The sequence below is a fragment of the Scyliorhinus torazame genome, chromosome 16, assembly GCF_047496885.1.
Source record: "Scyliorhinus torazame isolate Kashiwa2021f chromosome 16, sScyTor2.1, whole genome shotgun sequence".
NCBI classification, from domain to species: Eukaryota; Metazoa; Chordata; class Chondrichthyes; order Carcharhiniformes; family Scyliorhinidae; genus Scyliorhinus; species Scyliorhinus torazame.
The window spans coordinates 107521361-107535333 of record NC_092722.1 but is presented as its reverse complement, the minus strand read 5'-3'; the positions used below and the strand labels follow the sequence as shown (position 1 = coordinate 107535333).

The 13973-nt window shown below is 48.1% G+C and overlaps 1 protein-coding gene across 2 annotated transcripts in view; it reads left to right on the top strand.

Annotated features, from left to right (window-relative positions):
• Positions 1 to 1492, top strand: part of nrbf2b (nuclear receptor binding factor 2b) — a 64630-nt gene extending 63138 nt beyond the window's left edge. For both annotated transcript variants that reach the window (XM_072478819.1, XM_072478818.1), the window contains one exon: positions 264 to 1492. In XM_072478819.1, coding sequence (XP_072334920.1) covers positions 264 to 1001 — 738 coding nt within the window. In that variant the 3' untranslated portion in view covers positions 1002 to 1492. The remainder of the gene's footprint in view (positions 1 to 263) is intronic.
• The last annotated feature ends 12481 nt before the right edge of the window (positions 1493 to 13973 follow it).

The following is a 13973-nucleotide window of genomic DNA, read 5'->3' as shown; positions in this document are numbered from 1 at the left end:
ATTGGCTATCTAGTTCTCACCAGTGATCAAGTGTCATAACAAAGGTGTAAGTGTTGGTGTTTTCTGTCCAATACCTAATTTCTCTCTAACAGCAGGAGCTGATAGAACTCAGCCAACTGGAGCAGGCTGCAGTACTAACCTGGAGTGTGTTTACCCTTACACAGTGCTGTTGTCTTCCTTTTCAATAGAGTTACTGAAATACTTATTACACGGGTGCTTATTTCTGGCCCTTGCTAATGAATTACTGTGTTCTGAATGTACAGGCTCTGTTATCATTGGAGCTACAGAGAGACAGTCATATCAAACAGCAGCGTCTAATCCATGAAAGGTGGAAGAGAGCTAAAAGAGAAGAGAAGCTGAGGGCTCAGATACACCCAACATCAGCAGACCGGGAAGCTGACCCCCAGTTACCAATGAAACCATTCTCCGACGAATCTGATGGTCAGAAGAAGCTTTCCACAAGTATGGAAATGAGTAGCCTTAATCAGGAGGAATATCTGAGGCAAATTCGGAAATCCTGTGATCGGGAACCAGACACACTCCTCTTTCTGTTGGAAGAGAAGCGAGTTCCTTCAAGGACCTATGCAGTGAATAAAGCTCCTAAAGATGACAAGACAAGGTTAGAGGAGCAGGAGATGAAAATTTCTGAACTAAAAAGACTTGTTGATCTACTTACAGCTGAGAACGAGAGACTAAAGAAGGAAAATAAGCAGCTAAAGGCAGAGAATGCGCGACTTAGGAAGTCCCCGTTAGAGAAGGAATTAGACACGGATTCAGACTTTGTGAAATCAGATTTGTGGTGCATCAGTCAACCGTCCGATAACGCTACCAACGCTGGGAAAGCGAAAGACATTCCAATACCCAACCTTCCTCCTTTGGAAATGCCAACTCAGAACATTTCATTAGACGACCTTCCCCTTTTAGAACTTTCTGAGGAAGTTGTGTATAATCTGAAAGAACCATTGGACAACCAAAAGAAAATCTCAAGGGACAAACTATAGGGAGCATACTTACATTTTAAAAAACAGTTTGTTAACAAATAAGTAGTACAGTGCCTCAAGATAGCAGTTAATGTTCCTGTTGTATATACAAGTGGCAGGTGACTTTTTTCAGGCTGTATGATTTTCTCATTCAGATGGTTTGGGGCATTGTTTACATTTGGGTATTCAGCTCCATCAATCAGTCTGTGCCACTCAATGAACTCAAATGTGATGCAAATTTCAATGCCAATCAGGACATTATATGTATTTCTACTGTAAGATGAGGGAACCAAATCAACAACTTTTACTTATGAATGATCAGTTTACATTACAGTAATTGGGATGCATCATTGTATACCTTTTTTATTGTTTTCTTTCAATCTAAACAGATTACTCTGTGATATGAATTGTCTAAAGATGAACTGTAACTTTTTTTGCTGCATGAATGAAAAAAATAGTGTCGGTATTTGATTTGCAGATCGAATAATTAAATAAAAACACAATCCTTGCAATTTGATTTTCCAGAACTTTTACTTCTGCTTTAAGTACCACTGTTGTGTAGTTAGTAGCAGACTTCCTCCCCCACCCCCAAAGGCTGGAGTTTAAGCATAATATCTGGTAGACGTGTGCAAGATCCCAACAGTTGATTGTACAAGGGCTACAAAGACACCAATTTGAGATTTTGGGCAAGAGATAAAATGATAAGACATAGGGTCACAATTAGGCCACTCGGCCTATCGAGTCTGCTCCACCATTCAATCATGGCTGGTATTTTTCTCATCCCCATTCTCTTGCCTTTTCCCCATAACCCCTGATCCCCTTATTGATCAAAAATCTATCTACCACTGTTTTGAAGACACTCAAGTGATTTGGCCTCCACAGCCTTCTGCGGCAAAGCGTTCCACAGATTCACCACCCGCTGGCTGAAGAAATTCCTCCTCATCTCTGTTTTGAAGGATCGTCCCTTTAGTCTGAGATTGTGTGCTCTGCTTCTAGTTTTTCCTACAAGTGGAAACATCCTCTCCATGTCCACTCTATCCAGGCCACGCAGTATCATGTAAGTTTCAAGAAGGTCCTCCCTCATCCTTTTAAACCCAGAGTCCTCAACTGTTCCTCATATGACAAGCTCTTCAGTGCAGGGATCATTCTTGTGAACCTCCTCTGGATCCTTTCCAAGGCCAGCACATCCTTCCTTAGATATGGGGCCCAAAACTGCTCTCAATACTCCAAATGGGGTCTGACCAGAGCCTTATATAGCCTCAGAAGTGCACCCCTGGTCTTGCATTCTAGCTTTCTTGATATGAATGCTAACATTGCATTTGCCTTCCTTACTGCTGACTGAACCTACATGTTAACCTTAAGAGAATCGTGAATAAGGACTTCCAAGTCCCTTTGTGCTTCTGATTTCCTAAGCATCTTCCCATTTAGAAAATAGTCTATTGTAGCCACCTGAGTTGGCCACTTCCCGACTTAAAATGGAGAACCGCAAAGACTGAAGGGAAATTCAGCCAACACAGGCAAAGACTAGCAAATACAGAAATAATGTGTATTGAAACCTGTAAGGAACCAGACAGCACTGAAACCAGCAGCCATCTGCATAGTAATGCAGCAGCCATCTGCATAGTAATGAGTGATTCCAAGGCACAATGGCAACAGTTAGGTGAATAATGCCAAGCCAGGCTCCTCGGCGCCAGCAGGAGCCAAAACAAAGGAAGGCCAAAGGACACTTGGGGACTGCCCAGCGATCAGGGAACCGCTCCAGCATTGGAGAAATCGATCCAAGTGATCGGAAAGTAGTCCAATCACTTGGAACTAGGTGCGGGGTCCGCCCCAAAGGGCGGGAAGCCCCTGGGGACTATAAAGTAAAGCCCCCAAGTTCAAATCGTCCTTCTTTGGCAGGGTCACTCAGCAACTCGAACCAACCCTTGACAGTGACCTGCCTCGCTGCCGCCAACCAAGTAAGTCTCAAGTCAACGCTCGCTACGAGATAGGCGCTCCTAGCTACCAGTCCATACCAGCTTTTGAATCCTGCAGACTCAGGACCTGACGAAAGGCTATTTGTTCCCCTGACCTGGTGGGCCAGTCCAAAGCTAAGTATAGGCCTTTTAGTGATAGGAATAGCCTAGAAAGTAGAGTTTATGCACGAGTAGTGATTTACTGTGTATAATAAATGTGTTTTGATTTGAATCTTACTAATTAGTGTGTTGAGTTATTGATCATTGCTTGAACTTGAACCTCGTGGCGGTATAAAGATACCTGGCGACGCTAGAGCAAAGGTTAAACAAACAGAGCAAAATACGATTTGAGAACCAACCAAAAGTTAGCAACACTGCCTCCATTTCTCATTCGAAAGTGCATAACCCCACCCTTTTCCACATTGTATTCCATCGGCCACTTCTTTGTCCACTCTCCTAGCCTGACCAAGTCCTTCTGCGGCCCGCCTGCTTCCTCAATACTACCTGTCCCTCTACAGATCTTCGTATCATCTGCAAACCTAGCAACAATGCCTTCAGTTCCTTCCTTCAGATCATTAATGTATATTGTGAAAAGTTGTGGTCCCAGCATAGACCCCTGAGGTACACCATTAGTCACCGGCTGTCATTATGAAAAAGACCCCTTTATCCCCACTCTCTGCCTTCTGCCAGTCAGCCAATCCTCTATCCATGCCAGGATCTTGCCCTTAACACCATGGGCTCTTAACTTATTTAACAGTCTGCTATGTGGCACCTTGTCAAAGGCCTTCTGGAAATTTAAATAAATCACGTCCACTGGTTCTTCTTCGTCTAATTTCCTTGTTACTTCCTCCAAGAACTCTAACAGATTTGTCAGACATGACCTCCCCATGACGAAGCAGTGCTGGCTCATTCCTATTTTATCATGCACTTCCAAGTACTCCGTGATCTCATCTTTAATAATGCACTCTCAAATCTTACCAATGACCGAAGTCAGGCTAACCGGCCTATAATTTCCCGTCTTCTGCCTCTTTCCCCCCCCTTAAACAGTGGTGTTACGTTAGCCACTTTCCAGTCCTCTGGGACCCTTCCTGCCTCCAGTGATTCCTGAAAGATCATCACTAATGCCTCCACAAGTTCCTCAGCTATCTCTTTTAGAACCCTGGGGTGCATCCATCCAGTCCAGGTGACTTATCCATTTCAGACCTTTCAGTTTCCCCAGAACCTTCTCCTCAGTGATGGCCACTGCACTCACCTCTGCCTCCTGGAGCTCTGGCATCCCACTGGTGCCTTCCACCGTGAAGACTGATGCAAAGCAACTATTCAGTTCGTCTGCCATTTCTTTGTTTCCTATTATTACTTCTCCAGCCACATTTTCTAGTGGTCCAGTGTCTATCTTTACCTCTCTCTTACCTTTCATATATTGAAAAATCTCTTCCTATCTTCCTTTATATTACGAGCTAGTTTGTACTCATACTTCATCTTCTCCCCCCTTATTGCTATTTTAGTTGTCCTCTGCTCGCTTTTAAAGGCTTCCCAATCCTCTGGCTTCCCACTAATCCTCGTCACTTTGTCTGCTTTTTCTTTAGCTTTTGTGCTGTCCTAGACTTCCCTCGTCAGCTATGGATGCCTTGTCCTCCCCTTAGCATGTTTCTTCCTTGGGAGGAATTTCTGTTGTGCCTCCTGAATAACCTCCCAAAACTCCAGCCATTGCTGTTCCACTGTCTTCCCTGCTAGGCTCCTGTTCCAATCAACTCTGGCCAGCTCCTCCCTCATGTCTTTGTAGTTACCCTTATTTAATTGTAATACCTTTACATCTGATTGCAACTTCTCCCTCTCCAACTGAAGAGTAAAGCATATCGTATTGTAGTCACTGCTCCCTAAGGGTTCCTTCACCTTAAGTCCCCTAATCAAGCCTGCCTCATTACACATCACCAAATCCTGAATTAAGTTCCCTAGTAGGTTCTGTCACAAGCTGCTCCAAAAAACCATCTCTGAGACATTCCACAAATTCCTTTTCTTGGGATCCACTCCCAGTCCATGTGCATATTGAAGTCCCCATGATTATTGTAATATTGCCTTTTTTACATGCCTTTTCTATCTCCTGATTTATTTTCTGCCCCACCTCCTGACTACTGCTCGGGGGCCTGTACATAATTCCCATCAGGGTCTTTTTACCTTTGCGATTCCTCAACTCTACCCACAGAGATTCTATGCCTTCTGATCCTATATCGCTCCTTGCTATCGATTTAACTTCATTCCTTACTAACAATGCAACCCGCCCCCTTTGCCCATCTGCCTGTCCTTTCGATAGGACACATATCCTTGGATATTTAGATCTCAGCCCTGATCCCCTGGCAGCCACGTCTCTGTGATGCCCACAACATCGTACTGGCGAATTTCATACAGCCGGGATGGGCGGAAGAAACGGTAAGTGTCCGGCAACTTGCCGCCAACTAAGGTGGTAGAAGAGGAGAAAATAATCTCAAGGACATTGGGCAAGCAATCGAGGAAACTGCACTTGTAGGGCTATGGGCATAGGGTAAAGTAAATAGGACTGACTGGATTGCTGTTCAGAGAGTCAGCATGGATTGAATAGGCCAAATACCCTTGCCCTCCCCACTTCTATGTTATGATTCTAAGTCTGACAGCAACATTTCCTCGAGAGCTTAGAGAGAGCATCAGGCAAAAGTACCAGCTTCCATGTGTCTTAAGTGCAGCTTGCCTTAGAACCGGCTACATGTCCGTGGCACTGTTTGAAGAGCAGTGACTTCTGGTGCTGTGCTGTGACTTGCATTCTTGCATTCATTGATGTTTATGCAATCCTGAATAGCTTCAAAATAATTCATCGTATGTGAAGCATTTGGTCCAGATGTGATCGGGTGCTTTATAAATAAAATCTTTCCTTGGACCCGGAGCTGTGCCAGAGCACCGCAAATGTGACTTGCAATTAAAATAATTGATGTGAACTCTTCTGAGTAATATCAGCAACTGTTTTCTGCTGCTTTCAAATGATTTACTGTCGATCTAGCTCATTTTACCAATATTTTTGTCCACTTCATCGAAGGGAGCTCAAGACTCAGTTCTTTTTTTAAAAATCCCTTTTTATTCGCATTTCTCATATTTATAAACAATTGTTTATATACATCACATTTTTCTTACCCGTGTTAATTTACGTTATTGTACAGAGGTTTATTTTGTCTTTCATTTAATTAACATTTCGTATTTAATACATTTTGCCGCCCTCTGAATCGGTCTATAACCCCCCCCTCTCCCCACCCTTTGGCTTCAGCTGTGTTTTGCTTTTATTTTCGGGGAAAGCTCCCTCCTCTTTTTTGTGGTTTCCCCACCTTCCGTCTCTTTCCACTCCCCCCACCCCGGGTCGCTTTTGGTTCCTCACCTATCTTGGTTTTTTATTCTTCGCTTACTCCTCGTTGCTGGCTTCGAGCAGGTATTGGAACAGGTCGACTTACCGCCCCCAAGTATCCAGGAAGCCTTCCTCCCACCCTCAGAACTTAATCTTCTCCAGGTGGAGAAATTCCGAGAGCTCAGCGAGCCAGTCTGCAGCTTTGGGTGGTGCTGCTGATTGCCAGCTGAGCAGAATTATCCAGTGTGCGATTCGGGAAGCGAAAGCAAGGGCGTTGGCCCCCTTCCCCATGTGTAACTCTGCTGCTCTGATACCCTGAAGATTGCCACTATTGGGCATGGCTTCACCCTCGCCCCCACAACCTTGGACATTGCCTTGGAGAAGGATGTCCAGAACCCAGCCAGCCCAGAACATGTGGGTGTGGTTGGCCGGTCCCCTCTGGCACATGTCCCATTTATCCTCCACCTCCAGGAAGAACCTGCTCATTCGGGTTCTGGTCAACTGTGCACCACTTTGAGCTGCATTAGGCTGAGCCTTGCGCAGGAGGAGGTGGAGTTAGCCCTGCTCAGTGCTTCGCTCCAGAGTCCCCACCCTATCTCTATCCCGGGTTCGTCCTCCCATTTTTGTCTGGTCTCGTCCAGTGATGTTCGAGTCTGTCCAGTAGCTGCCCATATATTTTCCCACATAGGCACAAGCAACGAGAAGGGGGGGCTATCAGGTCCTCTAACCGTGTGGTTTCTGGGGCCCCAGGGTACCTGCTCTCTCTTTGCGGAGGAAGTGTTTTATTTGGAGGTGTCTCAATTCCTGTCCTTTTGCTAGTTTCCACTTCCTCATCAGTTCGTCCAGTGTCGCCATTCTGTGCCCTACGTAAAAGTCCCCGACCGTCAGTGTGCCCCCGTCCCGGGCCTCCATCTTTTGAAGGTGGTATCTAGCATGGCTGGGGTGAATCTGTGATTGCCATAGATGGGGGCCATGGGGGACATTTTAGTTATCCCGAAGTGCTGTCTCAACTGGGTCCATGTTCTCAGTGTGGCCACTACCACTGGGCTTGTTGTGTATCTTGTTGAGGAGGATGGGAGTGCTGCTGTAGCCAGGGCCCGGAGGGTCATTCCTTTAGAGGAGGCCTCCTCCATCTGTACCCACTCTGTGCTAGGTTCTTGTACCCATCCCCTCGCTCTTTCTGCCGTTGCTGCCCCGTGGTAGTATTGTAGGTTTGGTGACACCAAACCCCCTTTGATTTTCCTCCTTTGCAGTGTCGGTTTGGGAATTCTCGGGTTCCCCCCCCCCCCCCCACACACACACAAACAGCATGATTAGACTGTCTACATTTTGGAAAAAGGCCTTGGGGATGAAGATTGGTATGGATCTAAACAGCAAGAGGAACCTCTGCAGTACCATCGTGATCGTCTGCACTCTCCCTGCCAGGGAGAGTGGGAGTGAGCCCCACCGTTGAAGGTCCTTTTTACATCTTCCACCAGGCTGGTCAGGTTCCACTTGTGGATCTGTGTCCAGGCTCTGGCTATCTGGATCCCCAGGTAACGGAATCTGTTCTGGGCTGTTTTAAACAGGAGCCCGTCAAGCTCTGCCCCTCTCCCATTTGGGTTCACTGTGAATGCCTCACTTTTGCCCAGGTTAAGTTTGTAGCCCAAAAAGGTTCCAAACTCTTTGAGCATTTGCAATATTGCCTTCAGTTCCTCCTTCAAGACGCAGTGGAGCAGGTCGCCTGCATTGGATGAAACTCTCTGCTCTCTGTCTCCTCTCCGGATTCCCTTCCAACTTTTCGCATCCTGCAGGGCTATCACCAGTGGTTCGATCGCTAGCGCCAACAAGAGTGAGGACAGGGGCAGCCCTGTCTTGGTCCTCTCTGTAGCTGGAAGTATTCAGAGCTGGTGGTGATAGTTCAGACGCTCGCCTGTCGCACCCAGGCAGTGAACCTCGCTCCTAGCCCAAACCGTTCCAGTACCTCGAGGAGGTACTTCCATTTGACTCTGTTGAAGGCCTTTTCTCTGTCCAGGGAGACGATCACCTCTGGTGTTCTCCCCCCGAGGAGGAGGGGGGGGGGGGGGTCATTATTACTTTCTGCTGCCTGCCCTTGACAAAGCCTGATTGGTCCTCCGGTACGCAGCCTTTTGGCCAGGACCTTTGCAAGTATTTCCACGTCCACATCCAGCAGTGAAATGGGTCTGTATGATCCACCTTCCGTCGGGTCTTTATCTTTTTTGGGTATCAACAAAATTGTGGCCTGTGCTGGCATAGGGGGCAGTGTGCCCCTTGCCAGTGAGCCCGCGAACATGTTCCTTAGGTGTGTGGCCAGGACTAGTGCGTATGTTTTGCAGAAGTCCGCCAGGAGCCCGGCGGGTCCCGGTGCCTTCCCCGCCTGCATGGAGCTGATGCTCTCCATAATTTCTCCCAGATCTGTTGGTGCTTCCAGCTCTCTCTCTCTCTCTTCTCTTCTCCCCCCCCCCCCCCCCCCCCCCCCCCGGGCCTGTCTTCCCCCACAACTGGTAGTTCCAGTCTGTCTAGGAACTGTTTAATCCCCGCGTCCCTGCTGGGGGGCTCGAAGGTGTACAATCCCCAGTATAAGGTCTCAAATGTCCGATTGACCTCCTTTGGTTCTGTTACCAGTCTGCCTCTGCTATCCTTTATCTGGCTATTTCCCTCGTGGCTGCCTGCTTTCTCAGCTGGTGAGCCAATAGACGGCCAGCCTTATCTCCGTGTTTGTAGAAGATCGCCTGTGTCTGGTGGAGTTGGTACACTGCTTTCCTAGTTAAAGGGTTAAACCTATTAGCAGGTTAAAGTCCATTTGCAGCATTTTCCTCTCCGCCAGTAGCTCTACAGTCGGAGTACTCGGAGTACTCCCAGCCAGCCCTTCCTTACCAGCAGTCGGTCCTTCTCCCTTGGGTGCGTCTCTACTTGGAGTATTTTCTGTCGACTCCCAGAATTTTTTTTCTTTTTTTTTAACAAAAATTTAGAGTACCCAATTTAGCGTGGCCTATCCACCTACCCTGCACATCTTGTGGGTTTTGGGGGTGAAACCCACGCAAACACGGGGAGAATGTGCAAGCTCTACACGGACGGTGACCCAAAGCTGGGATCGATCCTGGAACCTCAGCGCCGTGAGGCAGCAGCACTAACCACTGCGCCACCTTGCTGCCCTCTACTCCCAGAATATTTTGTGGCAGAAGTCCTTGCCGGCCTGGAGGCCCGTGTCCAGCCTCCATGTGGGGTGCTGGGCCCGGCCTGTCTCCAACCTCGCATCCATGTAGTGTGGAGCGTGGTCGGAGATGACTATCTCGGAGTATTCCGCTCCTGTAATCCCTGGAAGCACCGATTTCCCACTGCAAAGAAATCGATACAGGTGTACACCTTGTGCACTTGTGAAAAGTATGATAATTCCTTTTTTCCCAGGTGCAGGAACCTCCATGGGTCCACTGCCCCTATCTGCTCCATAAAGGCTCCTAGTTCCCTAGCCATGGCAGTCTTTTTCCCTGTTTTGGGGTTTAGTCGGTCGGTCAGTGGGTCCAGCACGTAGTTAAAATCGCCCCCCATAATCAGTCGGTGTGTGTCAGTGTCGGGGATTTCCGCTATGGTCTTCTTTATGAATTCTGTGTCGGCCCATTTGGAGCGTACACATTTACCAGTACGACCACTGCCCCTTCCAGGACACTGCTGACATGACGTCCCCCTGGGTCTGTAACTGTCTTGGTTTCTGTAAACCTCGTCCTCTTGTTAATTAGTATTGCTACCCCCCTAGACCTCGTCCCGTAACATGAATGGTACGTCTATCCCAGCCAGCCCTTCCTTACCAGCAGTCGGTCCTTCTCCCTTGGGTGCGTCTCTTGTAGGTAGATTATGTGTGCTTTTAGGCTTCTTAGGTGGGCAAAGACTCTGTATCTTTTCCCCTTACATTCCAAGTAACAAACTTGGTGGGGGGGGGGTTTCTGACCCCCCCCCCCGGCTCCTGCGAGGTCACCCATACTTAATGGTGGACACGCCCCTGCATTCCGGGTCTTTGTTAGGGGGCCGTCCAAAATGGCCAAGGTTGCCGTTCTCCCCATGAGGTCGGACCCCAGCACTCCAGGGTTTCCCTTTGTCCAGGGGGCTCCCAACATGGTCGGCAGCTATGTATACGCCACGTGGCTGCGCCCCTGCACTCCGGGGTCTCCCGAGTGGCTGTTTGCGGCGCCATCTTGGTTCCTCGCCCTTCTCCATGTTGTGAGGCCTGTCTCTGTTCTGCGTCTCTGCCTCAACCTTCTCTTTGCTTTTTTGTTCTGCGCACCCCCCCCCCCCCCCAACCACTCCCAGTCCCTGTTCCTCTGTCGCCCCCACCACCCCCGTGGTCGTCGGCCCCCCCCTCTTTGTGCCAGGTGCTCCCTCTCCCCTGAGAGGCACACCGCGTCCCTCCTTCCTCTCTGCCCTCCGTGTTGGCCTTCCTCGCGGTGGCTCCCCTCCCAGTACTTGCCCAGCTCTGGCCCTGCTTTACCTTCCTTCTTCCACCCCTTGTCTCGCCCTCCTGTCTGCTTATCTCTGCCTCGCTCCCCTTCCTCTGCTCCCCCTCCTCACATTGAGGGAAGAGACGAGGCAGCACAGTCCTGTGTAAAACCGAAAACAACATGTACAGCTCATGATCTTATTGTCTCTGATGGCGGTCTGTCCTCCGCTCTTTGTTCCGATTCTTCTTTTTTCCACCCCTGCGACTTTCATTGTGATTGCAGCTCTTCCTTCCCAATTTGTTTGATTTAACAAACTCGTCAGCCTCCGCTGGGGTGTTGAATTACAGTTACTTGCCCTTGAATGTTACCCAGAGTCTGGCCAGGAATAACATCCCAAATCACATCCCACTTTTGTAGAGTGCTAATTTTGCTCTGTTGAACCCGGCCCTCTTTTTTTTTTTTGCCAGGTCAACCCCAATGTCCTGTTACACCCTTATATTCTTCCCTTCCCACGTGCACGATTTTGTTTGACGGGTCCACCGTAGGATTTTTTCCCTGACCTGGAACCGGTGCAGCTTCGTGATAATCGCTCTGGGCTGCTCCCCGACTTTGGGCGGCCATGGCTAGGGAACTAGGAGCCTTTATGGAGCAGATGGGGGCGGTGGACCCATGGAAGTTCCTGCACCTGGGAAAAAAGGAATTCTCATACTTTTCACAAGTCCACATGGTGCCCTATCCATTTCTGGGGGGTTTGGAAAGCCCTCCCTCACCACTAGCCTGCCCAGCATTCTGGTGATGTAGCCTGTTGCGTCTCTGCCCTCTATCCCCTCTGGCAGACCCACTATTCTGACGTTCTGCCGTCTGGCCCTGTTTTCCTGGTCCTCTACTTTCCCTCTTGTGCTCTGCTGGGTCGTTACCAACCTTCTCACCTCGGTTTCCAGATCTGCAATCCTGTCCCTCTGGTCCGAGGCAGCCTTCTCCAACTCCAGGATTGTTTTCTCCTGCGCCTCCACCTTCCTTCCCAGGCCTTCGATGGTTCGCTGCATTTTGTCTGTCACCTCCAGCAGCACCACCTTCATCATCATGTGGAGCTAATTCCTTATCGGCTCCTTTATAGCGGTTAACTCCCTTTTCAGCACGTTTACTGTCTCTAACCATTTCAAAGTATTCTAAAAAATCTTATATTGATTCCTGGGATGGAGGAATTGTCTTATGAACAAAGGTTGAGCAAGTTGCGTCTATACACTTTGAAGTTTAGATGAATGAGAGGTGAACTTATTGAGACATAAGAGCGGGGGCTCGACAGGATGGATTGCCTTGTGGGGGAATCTAGAACTAGGGGGCACAGTTTCATAAGAACATAAGAACTAGGAACAGGAGTAGGCCATCTGGCCCCTCGAGCCTGCTCCACCATTTAATGAGATCATGGCTGATCTTTGTGGACTCAGCTCCACTCTCCGGCCCGTACACCACATCCCCGAATCCCTTTATTCTTTAGAAAGGCATCTATCTTTTTCTTAAAAACGTTTAAAGAAGGAGCCTCAACTGCTTCACTGGGCAAGGAATTCCAGCGATTCACAACCCTTTGGGTGAAGAAGTTCCTCCTACACTCCATCCTAAATCTACCTCTCCTTATTTTGAGGCTATGCCCCCTAGTTCTGCTTTCCCCGACCAGTGGAAACAACCTGCCCGCATCTATCCTATCTATTCCCTTCATAATTTTATATGTCTCAATAAGATCCCCCCGCATCCTCCTAAACTCCAATGAGTACAGTCCCAGTCTACTCAACCTCTCGTCATAATCTAATCCCCTCAACTCTGAGATCAACCTAGTGAATCTCCTCTGCACTCCCTCCAGTGCCAATATGTCCTTTCTCAGGTAAGGAGACCAAAACTGAACACAATACTGCAGATGCGGCCTCACCAACACCCTATACAATTGCAGCATAACCTCACTAGTCTTGAACTCCATCCCTCTAGCAATGAAAGACAAAACTCGATTAGCCTTCTTAATCACCTGCTGCACCTGCACACCAACTTTTTGCGACTCGTGCACCAGCACACCCAGGTCCCTCTGCACAGCAGCATGTTTTAACATCTTACCGTTTAAATAATAATCCATTCTGCTGTTATTCCTCCCAAAATGGATAGCCTCACACTTGGCAACATTGAATTCCATCTGCCAGACCCTAGCCCATTCACCTAACCTATCCAAATCCTTCTGCAGACTTCCGGTATCCTCTGCACTTTTTGCTTTCCCACTCATCTTAGTGTCGTCTGCAAACTTTGACACATTGCACTTGGTCCCCAACTCCAAATCGTCTATGTAAATTGTGAACAACTGCGGGCCCAACACTGATCCTTGAGGGACCCCACTAGTTACAGGTTGCCAACCAGAGAAACACCCATTTATCCCCACTCTCTGCTTTGTTAGTTAACCAATCCTCTACCCATGCTACCACTTTACCCTCAATGCCATGCATCTTTAGTTTATGCAGCAACCTTTTGTGTGGCGCTAAACGTCGTTCCACCGAACAAACCATAACGTCGATCCTCTCAGGACAAACTTAATTCTCTCAAGTCTGAGAAACCCAGCTATGTCGCTAACCCATGCCCCTGATTTCAGGGGCTTCGAGTCCATCCACACTAGTAATATCTGTCTCCGGGCTACCAATCCTCCTCCCATGCTACCACTTTACCCTCAATGCCATGCATCTTTAGTTTATGCAGCAACCTTTTGTGTGGCACCTTTTCAAAATAAGGGGTCACCCATTCAAGTTGGAGATGAGGATGAATTTCTTCAATGATCATTAGTTTTTGGAAATAACTATTTCGGAGAGCAGTGAAGGCGAGTCAATTGAATATTAAAGGCTACGTTAGATGTATTTTTGACCTACAAGACAGTTAAAGGTTCTGGGGACATAGAACGTACAGTGCAGAAGGAGGCCATTTGGCCCATCGAGTCTGCACCGACCCACTTAAGCTCTCACTTCACCCTATCCCCATAACCCAATAACCCCTACTAACCTTTTTGGTCACTAAGGGCAATTTAGCATGGCCAATCCACCTAACCTGCACGTCTTTGGACTGTGGGAGGAAACCCGCCCCCCCCCGGATTTATTATTTGCAGGCATATTCCTTTTTTGTGTCTTTTGCCTTTTGGTGGAAAATTGAAAAAAATAATTTCCGAGAAAAAAAAAAATCCTCTCCGTGCTCTTAAAGCCCTCTTTAAAGTTGTTTC